This window comes from Mustela nigripes, chromosome 17 (genome assembly GCF_022355385.1).
Source record: "Mustela nigripes isolate SB6536 chromosome 17, MUSNIG.SB6536, whole genome shotgun sequence".
Lineage (NCBI taxonomy): Eukaryota > Metazoa > Chordata > Mammalia > Carnivora > Mustelidae > Mustela > Mustela nigripes.
The window spans coordinates 237,013-252,854 of NC_081573.1; the positions used below are offsets into that span (position 1 = coordinate 237,013).

The window sequence follows — 15,842 nt, forward strand, 5'->3', positions numbered from 1 at the left end:
CAGCCATCAAAAGAAATGAAATCTTGCCATTTGCCACAACATGGATGGAACTAGAGCGTATCATGCTTAACGAAATAAGTCAAGCAGAGAAAGACAACTATCATATGATCTCCCTGCTATGAGGAAGTGGTGATGCAACATTGGGGCTTAAGTGGGTAGGAGAAGAATCAATGAAACAAGATGGGATATTGGGAGGGAGACCAACCATAAGTGACTCTTAATCTCACAAAACAAACTGAGGGTTGCTGGAGGGAGGGGGGTTCTTAGAAGGGGGATGGGGTTATGGATATTGGGGAGGGTATGTGCTTTGGTATGTGCTTTGGTGAGTGCTGTGAAGTGTGTAAACCTTGCGATTCACAGACCTGTACCCTTGAGGATAAAAATATATGTTTATAAAAAATTAAAAATTAAAAAATAATAAATAAATAAATTAATTAATAGAAGGAATGGGAACAGAGTAAGCCCAGCATTATTCCCAGCCAGGAGATCAGGTTTATTCTCACCCTCCTCTCCTGGAGGAGGTCTCTGATGCAGAACATTAGAGGTTAAGAGTCCTCACTGGCCCCGTGCTGACCCAGACCGCTTCTGCTGTCATAGAGTCTGGGGATCAGAGAGGGAAGGTAATAAGATCACAGAACCGGAAGGTGGCTGAGCCAACACTCAAACCCAAGGCTTCTCTTTGTCAGGTTTCCACAAACAGGGATAAAAAGGACTCTTTACTCACCAGTTTTGGAGGTTGGTTTTGTGGATGGGAGGCAACTACTTGAAGAGTCTCATAAAAAAGCAAGCCAGGAAAGAGGTGGAGAAGTGGAACTGACTGTCTTCTACCCACTGAAGCTCCTCATCATCTAACATTGAGCTCCTGGGAGCTCCTAGAACCCCTCCCTAGAATCTCTGGGGCCTTGACTCCCTGGACCTTCAAGCTGCTGAGAGGAGATGGGAGAGGTTGATGACGAAAAGGGGAAAGGACCTCTACTACAGAGGAGGCTTCTCCATCTTGTGGTAAAGACACTCATGCCACCTTGGAGAGCACTTTGTGGCTGAGAGGTGAGGAAGGGCTGCTAGGAAGTGGGTAATGGTGAGGTGCCAATGCAACGTCTGATATCCATAAACTGAGCCTCTTCTCTCCTGATTCTGGGTTTGCCCTGATCTCTTTCCATCTTCCTGGGGACAGAGATCCCCGGTTTGGGCCACCACACAAGCCATGCAGGAGGATGCTGGAGGGGAGTCTTCAGTCTCTCCTTCCTTGTCTCTATCTATGCTTCCATCTCCCCAGAACTCCTAAGCATCCCACTAGTACCAGCAGGACTCCCCTGTCGTATGACCTTCAAATCTATCCTGAATCACTGGACACAGGGCAGGTTCTGGACTTCCTCACCTGTGACAGAAAGGTACAGTGGGTCACTCGGGCCTGACCACTCACAAGGAGAGGTGTTGAAGAAGCCGTGGCATCTGTAGGTCCCACCCATGGCTGGGTGTGCAGGGCCCAGAGGGAAGTCAGCCTGGGTTGCACTGCCGTGCTTCTGCCCCTTAGCAAGCCAACACTCATGGGGCTGCTCGTCTCTGCATAGATGGTACACATCAAAGGACCTCTCTGAGCAGCAGGACAAGGTCACATTCTCTCCTGTCCTCACCACGGTGCCTGGCTGGGTCCAGAGAGAAGGTTTCTCATGTAGACCTGAAGGAAGTGGAGGCAGTTCAGTACAGAGAGGCTCTTCCTTGCTCATAGTGTCCTTCACACCTGGACTGAGAATTCTCTCCCCCTGTTCCCAGAGCCCAAGGCCCACTGTGTCCCCTCATGTCCACCTCTCCTATTGTTTCTTGTGCTTGCTTCCCTCCTATCCTTTTTCCCTTTCTTAAAATTTTTTTTAAGATTTTATTTATTTATTTGACACAGAGAGAGATCACAAGTAGGCAGAGAGGCAGGCAGAGAGAGAGAGAGAGGAAGGGAAGCAGGCTCCCTGCTGAGCAGAGAGCCTGATGCGGGGCTCGATTCCAGGACCCTGGGACCATGACCTGAGCTGAAGGCAGAGGCCTAACCCACTGAGCCACCCAGAGGTGCCCCTATTTTTCCCTTTTGTGCTGCCTTACTCTCTCTGCTCCTCCTGGAGTCTGTTGGTTTGAGATGCCTTTTACTTTATTTATGAGTCTCTCATTCCACCTTGTCTTTGTCTTTCTGCATTATCTATCTATCTATCAATCTATAACCTATCTACCTATGTATCTATGTATCTTTCTATCATCTATCAATCATCTATCTCTCTACTATCATCTATCATCTCTATCTTCTATCACTTATCAATATATCACCTATCTATGTACCTATCATCTATCAATTATCTATCTATCATCTATCAATCTATTATCTATCTTCTATCAATCTGTCACCTATCTCTTTATTTATCATCTATCTATCAATCATCTATCAATCTATCTTCTATATATCTATCATGATGTATCAGTCTATTATGTATCTATCTATCTATCATCATCTGTTATCTATCTATCATCTATCATCATTTCTCTATCTATCATCTATCTCCATCACCTTGGTTTCTGTGACCTGCTCTGATTCTCTGTCCCCAGTCCTCTTCTGGGATCTCTGTCACCCACGCCCACATCATCTTTCTCTTTTTGCCCCACTCTCAGGGGGCAAAGCCCCTTTAGGGCTTTTATCTGCACTCTCCATCTTTCTATTTCTCTATCCCTTTTTCTTTATTTTGTTTTTTGTGCCTCCAAGCCAGTGTCTGTCTGTCTATCTGTCTGACTTTCTCTGTTGTCCCTCCATTCTGTGTGTGTGTTCACATGCACACATGCATTTTTGGGTCTATTTACACAGAAACTTTCTATGTACATTGACACACATTGACTCTGCTTTCTCTCTGATGGCAACTCTCTGTGGGCTTTGACCTCAGTAATCCTGTAACATCTGGGGTAACCTTCAACATAGGCCTGAGAATCAGCTTTGGGAACCCATAAAACACACCACACAAAGGGGCTGGTTCGGGCTCCTCCCCCTGGGAGCATGATTTCCTGGGGCCTATTGTGGCTCAACCACATGGGATGAAGGCATGTGAGAGTGCATGCAGCATCTGTGGGTGCCACATGCGGTGAAGACCTGGGGCCCATCAGTCACCAGCCTGAGATAGGCCAGCCTGGCCCTGAAACTTGGTCACATACATGGTGTGTCTTTGGGTTCACCTGGTTAGAGAAAAGGGCATGGACATTAATTGGAAACCACATTTTAAACTGTCCCAGGTCTCTGAACAAACTCAGGGTGGAAGGGCACCCTGTCTCTGATGGGGGTGTACCTGACTCTATATGTCCCTTTGTTCTTTGTCTCCATTACTGACTCTGTCTCTGCACCCTATAACAAACAGTTTCTCTTCTGTCATTGTCTCTCTTGGTGTAGCTTGCGCCCAGGCTTCCTCTCTTCATAAAAACCCATGTTCATCACTTTCTTCACCACCTGGGGCTTCCAGGTCTTATCTGTATCTCCGAGAGGATGAGGACAGGTCTGGACAGTCTCACCTGTGATCACGATGTCCAGGGGGTCACTGGGGGTAGACCACACATGAGAGGAGCGATTGAGAGAACCGAAGCACCTTTAGGTCCCTGCATGGGCGGCTGTCACAGGACCCATGGAAAAGTTAGCACGGGAGCCCCCATGATGGTGCTGACCAGCATGGTACAAGTGGTCCTTGGATACCCCCTCTCTGTGAAGAATGAAGCTTTCAAACAGGATCTCTGAGCAACAGACCAAGGTCACATTCCCTCTTGATTTCACCAGGTGACCTGACTGGGCTAACAAGGAAGGTTTTCTGTGGATTCCTAAGAACATAGATGTTGTAAATTGAGAAGGAGCCACCCTGCCTCACCCCATTTCCTGGGATCTGAAATGACTGAGGGTGCCCTGTGTCTGTCTGTCTCCTTCTCCTCTGTATCCTTTTCTGTCTGAATATCCACGTCTATCTCTGCCAACATGGGTTTTATGGGCTAGGATCAAGGAAGGGGTTGAGAGGACTGGGATCCTTATGGAGGCTGAAGGGGAGAATTCGCACCTGAGTCTTTTCTAGCTCCTGGGGGCTGCCTGTATTCCCTGTCTTGTGACTCCTTCCTCGATCATCAGGCTAGCAGTGGCTGGTGGACTCTCTCGGGCAGCATGACTCTGAAGCTCATTCTCCTGCTTCCTTCTACTTTGTAATTACAGCAAGCTCACCTGGATAATCCAGGATAATCCCCCCATGTCAGGGTCACCTGCTTAATAACCTTAATTCTATATTCACCCTTAATTGCCCTTGGACTATTCATGGACATGGAGTGTTATGATACAGATGTCATTGGGGGGCCATTATTCTGCCCACCTTCATGAAATGCCCTCTCATCTACAATACTTGGAGCCATTCCCATTGTTCTAATTGGACTTGACTAACACTTCCATCAGGAAATCTGACATTAGGAAGATTGGGACCGTGACTAGACCCTCTAGACAGGTGTTCTCTGACCTGTGACCACAATCACCAGGGGGTCACTGGGTGCTGACCACAGAAAGGGGGAATCATGGTAGGATCCACGACAGCTGTAAGTTCCTGCATGTTCTGGGGTTACAGGGCCAATGAGGACACCGTATTGCGATATTGTGCTATGGAGCTTGGAGATGAAGATGTCATTGTCCTTGTACAGTCTGAATGTTTCAAACTTGTGATGGGAGCGACAATGAAGAGTCACATGCTGCCCTTGAGGAACCACGGGGCTTGGCCAGGCAGAGAGGAAGGGCTTGTTCTGACCACCTGGGGGAGGAGGAGTCACAGTATTGGTTTTCCCTCCCTTGACTCAGAGGCCTCCCTTCTTTCCAAGTCTCCATGGCTCCTTTCCACTCCCATCATGCCCACACCACACAAAGACTCCCCACAATACACAGACATGTAGTCCTCTCCTACAACACACATGTCAGCTGAGAGTTCTGGGTGAGTACTGAACAGTGGGCTCTTCCTAGGTGTTAGTAATGTAAGTTAGTTATGTAAAAGAAGACAAAGGAAATGCTGAACAGGAGAGTGATGACCTATGTATATGCCATAACATCAGCAAACCCATGAAGCAGGTTACCTGATAGTGCCATGTTGGAATGTGGTGGAATTCCAGGGGTCCTGGAATGGGGATCTCTCCCCTCTGCTGAGAACATCAGTGGCAGCTGCCTGGGGAACATCAGTGGCAGCTGCCTGGGGCTCCTACCCTCGTGGGTGTACTGCAGAGCTCAAGTAGTTGTCTCAGACTCAGACAGTCTGTTTTTCCTGGCACTGCTTGCCAACCCTGATCTACAGACAGCACCAGTTCCTCCTAGACCCCCCCAGGTCTGAGCAGCAGTATCCTCCAGATGGCTTTAGAGCCTGGCTCTAGATGGCTTCTAAGATGGCTTTAGAGCCCGGGGGAAGAAGGTGTAGGGAGGGTCTCTGGACCAATATTGGGACTAGGGTTTCCCTGGGCCCCCTACTTTCTAGTTCACAAGAGATTCACCCACAATTCCTCCCACAGTCAAACAATCACCCAACCTCCTGCGCCGTCTGCCTTCCTATTACAGGAATTCTCTTATTCTGAGTGGATGGAAGCCCAAGGTTTGGGGAAAGGACTCACCCACTTGTGCCCCAATCCTCTGGCTGAAGAAGAACCCTGGAAAGAAAGACTCACGATGGATTGTCCATCTCCATAGAAGACCCAGCCTCCCACTCCCCCGACCTGGTTTGAGCGTCACCATCAGGTCTGCTTTGTCCCCATGGGAATTTTCTGCGGTGGAGAGACCCAACCTTCCAAGCCAGTATTTCCACCATTCATTCCCCCTCTTCGTCGCCTTCTGGGACTCACCAAGACATGCGAGGCTGACGACTGCAGGGGACATGGTGCTGCTCCTGCTGCACGGTGACCCAACAGAGTTGACAGTACACAGGATGTCGTGAAATGGGGCCCTGTTCATGTTCATAAGCTGACCGCAGTGAGGAAAGGTGATGCACAGAAACTCTTCTTACTCTGCATCTAGGTGGCTGTGGGGCTCAGCTGAGGGTAAAGTTGGGCTTCCTGGAAATCGTTTAGACTGGACCTGTAGTGTCACATCATTTACTGTGGTGAGACTTGAAACACATCTCAGACACAATGTCTCATTCCCAGAATGATGAAAGGATAATCGTTTTTTTTTTCTTTAAATCTAAGCTTCAAAATCTCCGTATGTAACATACAACATATCTAGTAGATACTATTATAAAAAGAATTATAATATATGAATCAAAATGATTTTCTTTTTTTTCTCTTTTTTAAACTTATTTTTTATTTATTTTCAGCATAACAGTATTCATTATTTTTGCACCATACCCAGTGCTCCATGCAATCTGTGCCCTCTGCAATACCCACCACCTGGATTCCCCAACCTCCCACCCCCGCACCTTCAAAACCCTCAGATTGTTTTTCAGAGTCCATAGTCTCTCATGGTTCACCTCCCCTTCCAATTTCCCCCAATTCCCTTCTCCTCTCTAACGCCCCATGTCCTCAATGCTATTTGTTATGCTCCACAAATAAGTGAAACCATATGATAATTGACTCTCTCTGCTTATTCACTGACTTATTTCACTCAGCATAATCTCTTCCAGTCCCATCCATGTTGCTACAAAAGTTGGGTATTCATCCTTTCTGATGGAGGCATAATACTCCATAGTGTATATGGACCACATCTTCCTTATCCATTCGTCCATTGAAGGGCACCTTGGTTCTTTCCAAGTTTGGCGACCATGGCCATTGCTGCTATAAACATTGGGGTACAGATGGCCCTTCTTTTCACTACATCTGTATCTTTGGGGCAAATGACAGTACAGTCAAAATGATTTTCTAAGCTGACATTTCTGATACTGAACCCATATTTTTCAAAACTTATTTAATTTCCCTTTTGAAGAATTATGCAGTCATTTAGAATTGTAGAATATCACTTTATTAGCAAAGAACAATGCGCATAAATTCTGGATTGTATGGTTTTACCTGAAATTCATCATATGACCCAGAAATCCAAACTCAGAGATCCATTTTTCTGTGTCTATCTATATATATCTCTCTCAATGTTACTAAATTTAAGTATCCATTAATATAATGCTATGGGAAATTCACCTTCTTTTTAAAAAAATTTTTAAATTTAATTTCTTATTTTTTTGCATTAATATGAACCTCAGTTTTATTATTTTCAATAATAACCTTTTTCAAATAATCTCTTGTGACAGTTTATTATAGATTTGGGGTACAATTTATCTTTACCTGAGATCAATTTTAGCCAGTTTGAAGTTGTTATTAATAATATTTTTAAAATTTTTTATTTCTTTTCAGTGTAACAGTATTCATTGTTTTTGCACCACACTCAGTGCTCCATGCAATTCATGCCCTCCCTAATACCCACCTCCTGGCCCCCCCAACCTCCCACCCCCGCACCTTCAAAACCCTCAGGTTGTTTTCCAGAGTCCATAGTTTCTCATGGTTCACCTCCCCTTCCAATTTCCCACAACTCCCTTCTCCACTCTATCTCCACTTGTCCTCCATACTATTTGTTATGCTCCACAAATAAGTGAAACCATATGATAATTGACTCTCTCTGCTTGACTTATTTCACTCAGCATAATCTCTTCCAGTCCCGTCCATGTTGCTACAAAAGTTGGGTATTCGTCCTTTCTGATGGAGGCATAATACTCCATAGTGCATATGGACCACAGCTTCCTTATCCATTCATCCGTTGAAGGGCATCTTGGTTCTTTCCATAGTTTGGCGACCGTGGCCATTGCTGCTATAAACATTGGGGTACAGATGGCCCTTCTTTTCACTCCATCTGTATCTTTGGGGTCAATACACAGTAGTGCAATTGCAGGGTCATAGGGAAGCTCTCTTTTTAATTTCTTGAGGAATCTCCACACTGTTTTCAAAGTGGCTGCACCAACTTGCATTCCCACCAACAGTGGAAGAGGGTTCCCCTTTCTCCACATCCTCTCCAACACATGTTGTTTTCTGTCTTGCTAATTTTGGCCATTCTAACTGGTGTAAGGTGGTATCTCAATGTGGTTTTAATTTGAATCTCCCTGATGGCTAGTGATGATGAACATTTTTTCATGGGTCTGATAGCCATTTGTATGTCTTTATTGGAGAAGTGTCTGTTCATGTCGTCTGCCCATTTTTGACATGATTATCTGTTTTGTGTGTGTTGAATTTGAGAAGTTCTTTATAGATCCTGGATATCAGCCCTTTGTCTGTAGTGTCCTTTGCAAATATATTCTCCCATTCTGTGGGTTGCCTCTTTGTTTTGTTGACTGTTTCCTTTGCTGAGCAGAAGCTTTTGAACTTGATGAAGTCCCAAAAGTTCATTTTTGCTTTTGTTTCCTTTGCCTTTGGAGACATATCTAGACATATCTAGAAAGAAGTTGTTGTGGGTGATATCAAAGAGGTTACTGCCTATGTTCTCCTCTAGGATTCTGATGGATTCCTAGAGGAGGAATCCACGTTGAGGTCTTTTATCCAATTCGAGTTTATCTTTGTGTACGGTGTAAGAGAATCGTCAAGTTGCTAAGGAAATGTTGAAAAACAGAACTGGCGGCATCTCGTTACCTGATTTCAAGCTTTACTACAAAGCCGTGATCACCAAGACAGCATGGTACTGGCACAAAAACAGACACATAGAACAGTGGAACAGAGCAGAGAGCCCAGATATGGACCCTCAACTCTCTGGTCAAATAATCTTCGACAAAACAGGAAAAAATGCACAGTGGAAAAAAGACAATCTCTTCAATAAATGGTGCTGGGGAAACTGGACAGCTATATATAGAAGAATGAAACTCACCTTTTAAAAAATTTTTAAATTTAATTTCATTTCAGTGTAACAGAATTCATTGTTTATGCGCCACACCCAGTGCTCCATGCCATACGTGCCCTCCATAATACCCACCACCAGGCTCCCCAACCTCCCACCCCACCCCTTCAAAACCTTCAGTTTGTTTCTCAGAATCCACAGTCTCTCATGGTCCATCTCCCCCTCCAACTTCCCTCAGCTCCCTTCTCCTCTCCATCTCCCCATGTCCTCCATGTTATTTGTTATGCTCCACAAATAAGTGAAACCATATGATAACTGACTCTCTTTGCTTGACTTATTTCACTCAGCTTAATCTCCAATCCTGCCCATGTTGATAGAAAAGTTGGGTATTCATCCTTTCTGATGGAGGCATAATACTCCATAGTGTATATGGACCACATCTTCTTTAACCATTTGTCCGTTGAAGGGTGTCTTGGTTCTTTCCAGTTTGGCAACTGTGGCTATGAATTGTGGCTATGAATGCTGCTATGAACATTGGGGTACAGATGGCCCTTCTTTTCACTACATCTGTATCTTTGGGGTAAATACCCAGTAGTGCAATTGGGGGGTCATAAAGCAGCTCTCTTTTTAATTTCTTAAGGAATCTCCACATAACAGTTTTTATAGCTCCATTTCATTGTTCTGTACTACAATATAGTATTTCTTGCATGAATATATCAACATGTATTTATCCATTCTCATTATTATAGATATCAGGCTAACATGCATATTGGGATAATACAGGTGATAGAGATACTTTAACAATAGTATTCTTCCAGCCCATAAACATGGGACATCTTTCATTTGTTTGTGTCTTCTTCATTTTCTTTAATCAAAAGTCTTACAGTCTTCAGGGTATAGCTTTCACCTCTTTGGTTAAATTTATTCCAAAATATTTTATTATTGATGTTATTATAAATGAGATCGTTTCCTCCTCCTCCACATCAATTCAGCTTTTATTGTATCTTTCAAATATCACAAATATTGTGTTATGGTTGTCACTAACAAGTAAGTTTGAAAAGTCATCTGGCATCTTGCTGTTTCTGTAGCCAGAAAACTTGGATCTTGTTTACCAGCCTGCTAAGCTGTTTTTTTCTCTGAAACATAGATACCACCCCAAACATTTTTTGGTCATCCTTCTTTTTTTTTTTAAGATTATTTATTTATTTGACAGACAGAGAACACATGTAGACAGAGAGGTAGGCAGAGAGAAGAGGAAGCAGGCTCCCCGCTGAGCAGAGAGCCCAATGTGGGGCTCAGCGGCAGGACCCTGGGATCATGACCTGAGCCAAAGGCAAAGGCTTTACCCCACTGAGCCACCCAGCTGCCCCTGGTAATCCCTCTTTTTAACTTTTCTGGCTTACTGAATGGAAGCAGCTGAATTTGATACAAATTCAATCGCCTTTCCTTCAAGAAGTAACTCATCTCTCTGGGCTTGAGTTACTGAACAAGCAACACCTGGCCTCCCCCAAACCCTGTGGATGTGTTTTTCACCAAAAAATTTTGGATTTTGATGGGAAAATGATTCTCCCAAATGACAATAGTATTGCTAATGTCCTGCTGAGGTTTATGAGAGAACTAATCTGTTTGTTGCACTTAGAACAAAAGTGTTGTTATTCGAAGGGTGTGGAACAGCATACAGAGATTTTTCAGTGGGGCTACTGTGAGAATCAGCAGCACCATGACCCAGGTCTGGTCCCTAATGTACTTCAAGTCACAAGGGGAAGATGGGCTTCATGTGGAGACACAGGACCCTGAGATGACAACTCCACTCACCAGGGACACTTTCTTTCGGGGGCATTTGCAATGCCTACAGTCATTGCTTGGGGCCTGCTGGTTTTTTCTGGGATCTCATAGAGCCTGGTTTCCTTGAGCTCAAAGCATTTCTCTTCCTGAAGGTGTAGAGGTGTAGAGGGTCATATTGCCATTGCCATGGAAATGGGCCAGCATATCTAGGACCCTCGTGCATGGTGAACCTCAGAGGAAATGGGGGTCTTTCTTCACAGGTCCCACTCTTTTCTCTCTCTGGAAGTAAGATCCATAAGGGAAGGAACTATTAGCTGTGGGCAAGAATTATTCCAGGGATTGTCATTAGAGGTTTTCCTGTGTTGGAAGCTCTCTGCCACCCAAAAGTCATTTCCACTTTAAAAAAAAATTATTTTATATATATTTTAAAGATATTTTATTTATTTATTTGACAAAGAGAGATCACAAGTAGGCAGAGAGGCAGGCAGAGAGAGAGAGGGGAAAGCAGGCTCCCTGCTGAGCAGAGAGCCCCATGTGGGCCTCGATCCTAGGACCCTGAGATCATGACCTGAGCTGAAGGCAGAGGCTTAACCCACAGAGCCTCTCAGATGCCCTATTTCTACTTTTTAATACAACACTAAGGTCAAGAGGTTCTGTATCTGTTTTCAAGGTCAGGTCCCTAATAAATTTCCATCTAGGAATGGAGTGGAGAGAACTCTGACCCTGGTGACCAGTACTCTTGCACACAGCTGTCTGTCCTGAACTCTCAGAGATTAGGGATGGGACAGACGAGGAATGAGCTGGAACTGAGGTTCCTCCCAGGTGCTCAGGATGATGGTCTGATAGGACAGAGGGCGAGTCCATGAGGAAGAACAGACAGATTCTTAGAGATGGACCTATACATAGTTCAGGCATTTGTATGGTTTACCACCATAATGGATTATGGGAAGACTTTCCTCCCATTATTTATGGGGTTGAAGTTAGTCTGTTGTGGTTAAAAAACGACTGGTCTCTTTTTTTATTATTTTTTATTTATTTTCGGCATAACAGTATTCATTATTTTTTCACCACATCCAGTGCTCCATGCAATCCATGCCCTCTATAATACCCACCACCTGGTACCCCAACCTCCCACCCACCTGCCAATTCAAACCCCTCAGATTGTTTTTCAGAGTCCATAGTCTCTCATGATTCACCTCCCCCTTCCAATTCCCCTCAACTCCCTTCTCCTCTCCATCTCCCCATGTCCTCCATGCTATTTGTTATGCTCCACAAATAAGTGAAACCATATGATAATTGACTCTCTCTGCTGGACTGATTTCACTCAGCATAATCTCTTCCAGTCCTATCCATGTTGCTATAAAAGTTGGGTATTCATCCTTTCTGATGGAAGCATAATACTCCATAGTGTATATGGACCACATCTTCCTTATCCATTCATGACTGGTCTCTTGATGAACATTATGTATGTGATGGATTAGTCCTATATGCAGGGTTCTTGACATGTGCTTTCCTATACACGATGTGGAGGATGAAATTGATCTGTACACTGCTGGTGGTTTCAGTTTCTGATTTTCAATCTTAAAAATTCCCATTCCATATTAGCCATTAAATACTAATTGTGTGGGATTGAACTCTCTGGTTTGTGTCTACACTGAGCAACACACTTGTCAATATTCTCCCGCAGGTGCCCATGCCTACACACATGGTTTCCTCTAGGGTGTGGACTCCTGGGGCAGAGCTGCATCCCTTTTCACCAGGTGATTCTGATCTGATACCCAACTTGTCCTTAGCAATTTATGCCCCTACCCGGAATGTACTGGGGTTCTTGGTACACAGTATTTTCAACAATGATGGATATTGCCATTGTGTTCTCTTGCCTGTCCTGTGGCTAGTAGGATTTGTGTGTCAGTTTCCCTGAAACCGTGGCATTACACTGAGCTGGAAAATACCAGGATGTTTACGATACAGGTAGGCACACGTGCACGTTGGGATCACCAGTGAGATGAGCCCACAGCTGGATCACACTCACTCATGAAGACAGTGTATTCATGACTTCCACCTGGGTGCACAGTGGGTTCACATGGCTCCTTGATGTTGCCGATGACGGCGTGTTTACACCAAAGAAATGGGCAAATGCTATGAATCACTACTTCAAAAAAAAAAAAAAAGGAAAACCCACATATTCGTTGGGGTCAAGTGTAGCAGCTCCCCACCTGGCTACACCTCAAACACCCCAAAGCTCGCTCAAACTGATGGTGTTTCTGGAAGATTCCACCAGGTGTCGCCGCATGAAGACAGAAGAGTTCTGTGAGTCCAGAAAGGGTTCAGAGAACGGTTTTGGATTCATCTGTTCCAAAGTAGACCTGATTTTCACCCACTTATTTATAGTCTATGTTTTGCACTGAAGGGACGGAGGGCAATAGCGCCCATCAGGGAAGGTGGAAATGGAAAGTGAAGGAAAATGAATCCCACAAAAGTGTACCAGAGCTGCCGCTGTAGGAAGGTATTAACCAGCTGTGCTGTGTGGGAGGAACCCCCAAGTCACAGGCATGAGGAAAGACGGGGGCAGTCAAGGATGTCCAAAGTGCAGGAGGGAAAGCACCACAGGTCACAGGGGACAAGTCCTGGGCAGGAAGCAGCCCAGACATGTCCAGCACCTGAACCATGCTCCCCCTCGATGTTGTCAGCAGACAGATCAGCAAGCATGAGCTGCAGGCTTTCTTCCAGATCTCTCTGGGCACCCGAGATGCATGCTCACAGCTTTGCCAGATGGAATGGTGGCTTTGTTCCCCCTCGTGTTTAGCTCCTGGCTGCATCTGGGGTCCTTCTCTGGCTGTGCTGAGCCTCTAGCAGCAGAATCCTGAGGACCACCTGGATCAAGACAGCCATGCCCACGCAGGTCAGATTTTCCAAGTGTAATCTCTGGGGTCCGAGGCTAGGAATGAGGACAGAGAGGTCAGAGAGGACCCAAATCACCCAGGATCCTGCATGTCCACCCAGGGGACCTGCTTCCCCACACAGGATACCCACTCCACACCAGCCCCATCACTGAGAATTTTTCCTACTCACTACTGCTGGGGTCTGACTTGTTTTGGGGTGGGCTCATAGTGCCAGCAGCTTCTGCAGGGAATATGGAAGCAGATGGAAGGAGCTAGAGACCCCCGTCCAGCCTGTCCTCTGTTCTGTGTCTCTATCCCTCTATCCCTGTCACTATGTGGTTTTGTACAGTTCCTGAACTAGCCCTTCTCTGCACTAGAGTGCTTTCCTCTGCTCTCCTCACTGGATTCCTTCAGCCTCCTTGTTTTCTTTGATTTCAGACTCTGCTTCTGAGTCACTCGGGATAGATTCTGGCTGTGCCCCACCAGCTCAGGGTTGCAGAGAAAGATAGCCTCCCAGCACAGAAATCATCATGTCCTCGCATGTCCTCTGCTCAGTCTGGGACACAAGACCTCCTGAGCTCATGTCCCTGCAGATGACAGTTCCCACTTATTCAGTAGTCGGGGTCCCAGCAGTGTCCATGGATAAGGGGCTGGTGCCAGGGGCTCCTGACTGTCAGGAGGACAGAGGGGCCCATGTCTGGGGTCGGATCCCTCTCCCTCCATGTCAACCAGCTCCCTTCCTTCAGGGTCTGCACTTTATTCTGTACCTACAGTATTCCTCCTTGGCTATGTTTATTAATTCATTCTTCATTTACTTACAGATATCCACAGTCCCAGACACACACACACACACACACACACACACACACACAGAGAGAGAGAGAGAGAGAGAGAGAGAGAGAGATCTGTGTGCACACATCTACAACAGGCATATAAATATGTATCCACGAAAGGTGATGGTCAGTCATTGGGTCATAGGAACACCGTTATTGCCTGCATGCAGTGTGGATGGAGATGGGAAGAAGAACTACATAAGTAAATAAACAAATAATAAATAAATGAACAAAAATATAAATGTGACTGATTGAAAATATGCTAAGACCTGGGAGTGCCCAGAGCTTGTGCCCCACCAGGACCCTGTGAATCCAGTCTGACCCAATGCACACAGGAGAAGGAGGACGGTTTCTGAGTCGGGCGGCCCTGTCACCTGAGTTCCCTTTGTCATCATCTGCAGGTGCTGCTCTAGAAGGTGTGAGAAGCAGACACAGGGACACTGGACCAGCATCAACACAAAAAGGAGAGTGGACACCAGTGCACATGGACATGTGGTACATCCTCCTTGGGGATCCCCATGAGCCAGGTTCAGCCCCTCCTAGGTCTCAGATGTGCACCAAGGGGCATGGAGGTGCTCAGGTGAGCACAGGAAACAGCAGAGTGGTGCCCGCAGGTGGGGAGGCTTCTGTCCAGGAGAGTATCCCGAGGGGCTGACACCATGGAGAGAGTCAATTATCATATGGTTTCACTTATTTGTGGAGCATAACAAATATCATGGAGGACAAGGGGTGTTAGAGAGGAGAAGGGAGTTGGGGTAAATTGGAAGAGGAGGTGAATCATGAGAGACTATGGACTCTGAAAAACAATCTGAGGAGTTTGAAGTGGCGGGGGAGTGGGAGGTTGGGGTACCAGGTGGTGAGTATTATAGAGGGCATGGATTGCATGGAGTACTGGGTGTGGTGAAAAAATAATGAATACTGTTTTTCTGAAAATAAATAAATTGAAAAAAAAAAAGGATTGGTTGGTACCTCCAATTATATGAACTGAATGCTGTGCTGAATACAAACGGTCATAAGAAACATACTTGAATCATCCCCATCACAGAGAGAAGGACTTCAACTTCTCACCTTTGAAGATGAAGCCAGGTGCTGATTGCTAACCATGGCTGCATGAATAGTTGGAAAATCCTTTTTATTTCTGATGAGCTTTTGTGTGCATTATGAATTGTTGGAGTGTTTTATCACAAGCTTTGTCTCATCTGTTGAGATTATTACTTAATTTTAAATTTTTATTATTATGTTCAATTAACCAACTTATAATACATAATTTTTTTGAGAGACTTGAAGTTTATTTTTCATCCTTCATATCCTCTTTTTTTTTTAATTTAATTTTTTATTTTTTATAAACATATATTTTTATCCCCAGGGGTACAGGTCTATGAATCACCAGGTTTGCACACTTCACAGTGCTCACCAAAGCACATACCCTCCCCAATGTCCATAATCCCGCCCCCTTCTCCCAAACCCCCTCCCCCCAGCAACCCTCAGTTTGTTTTGTGACTCTTAATCTCACAAAACAAA

At 45.2% G+C, this 15,842-nt stretch overlaps 1 protein-coding gene across 1 annotated transcript in view; it reads right to left on the reverse strand.

Annotated features, from left to right (window-relative positions):
- The window catches only part of LOC132005805 (leukocyte immunoglobulin-like receptor subfamily A member 6), a 28,434-nt gene that overhangs the window by 7,719 nt on the left and 4,873 nt on the right, over positions 1–15,842 (reverse strand). The window contains 3 exon segments of the mRNA XM_059383332.1: positions 1,379–1,678; positions 3,532–3,831; positions 4,506–4,790. Of these exon segments, the coding sequence (XP_059239315.1) occupies positions 1,379–1,678; positions 3,532–3,831; positions 4,506–4,790 (885 nt within the window).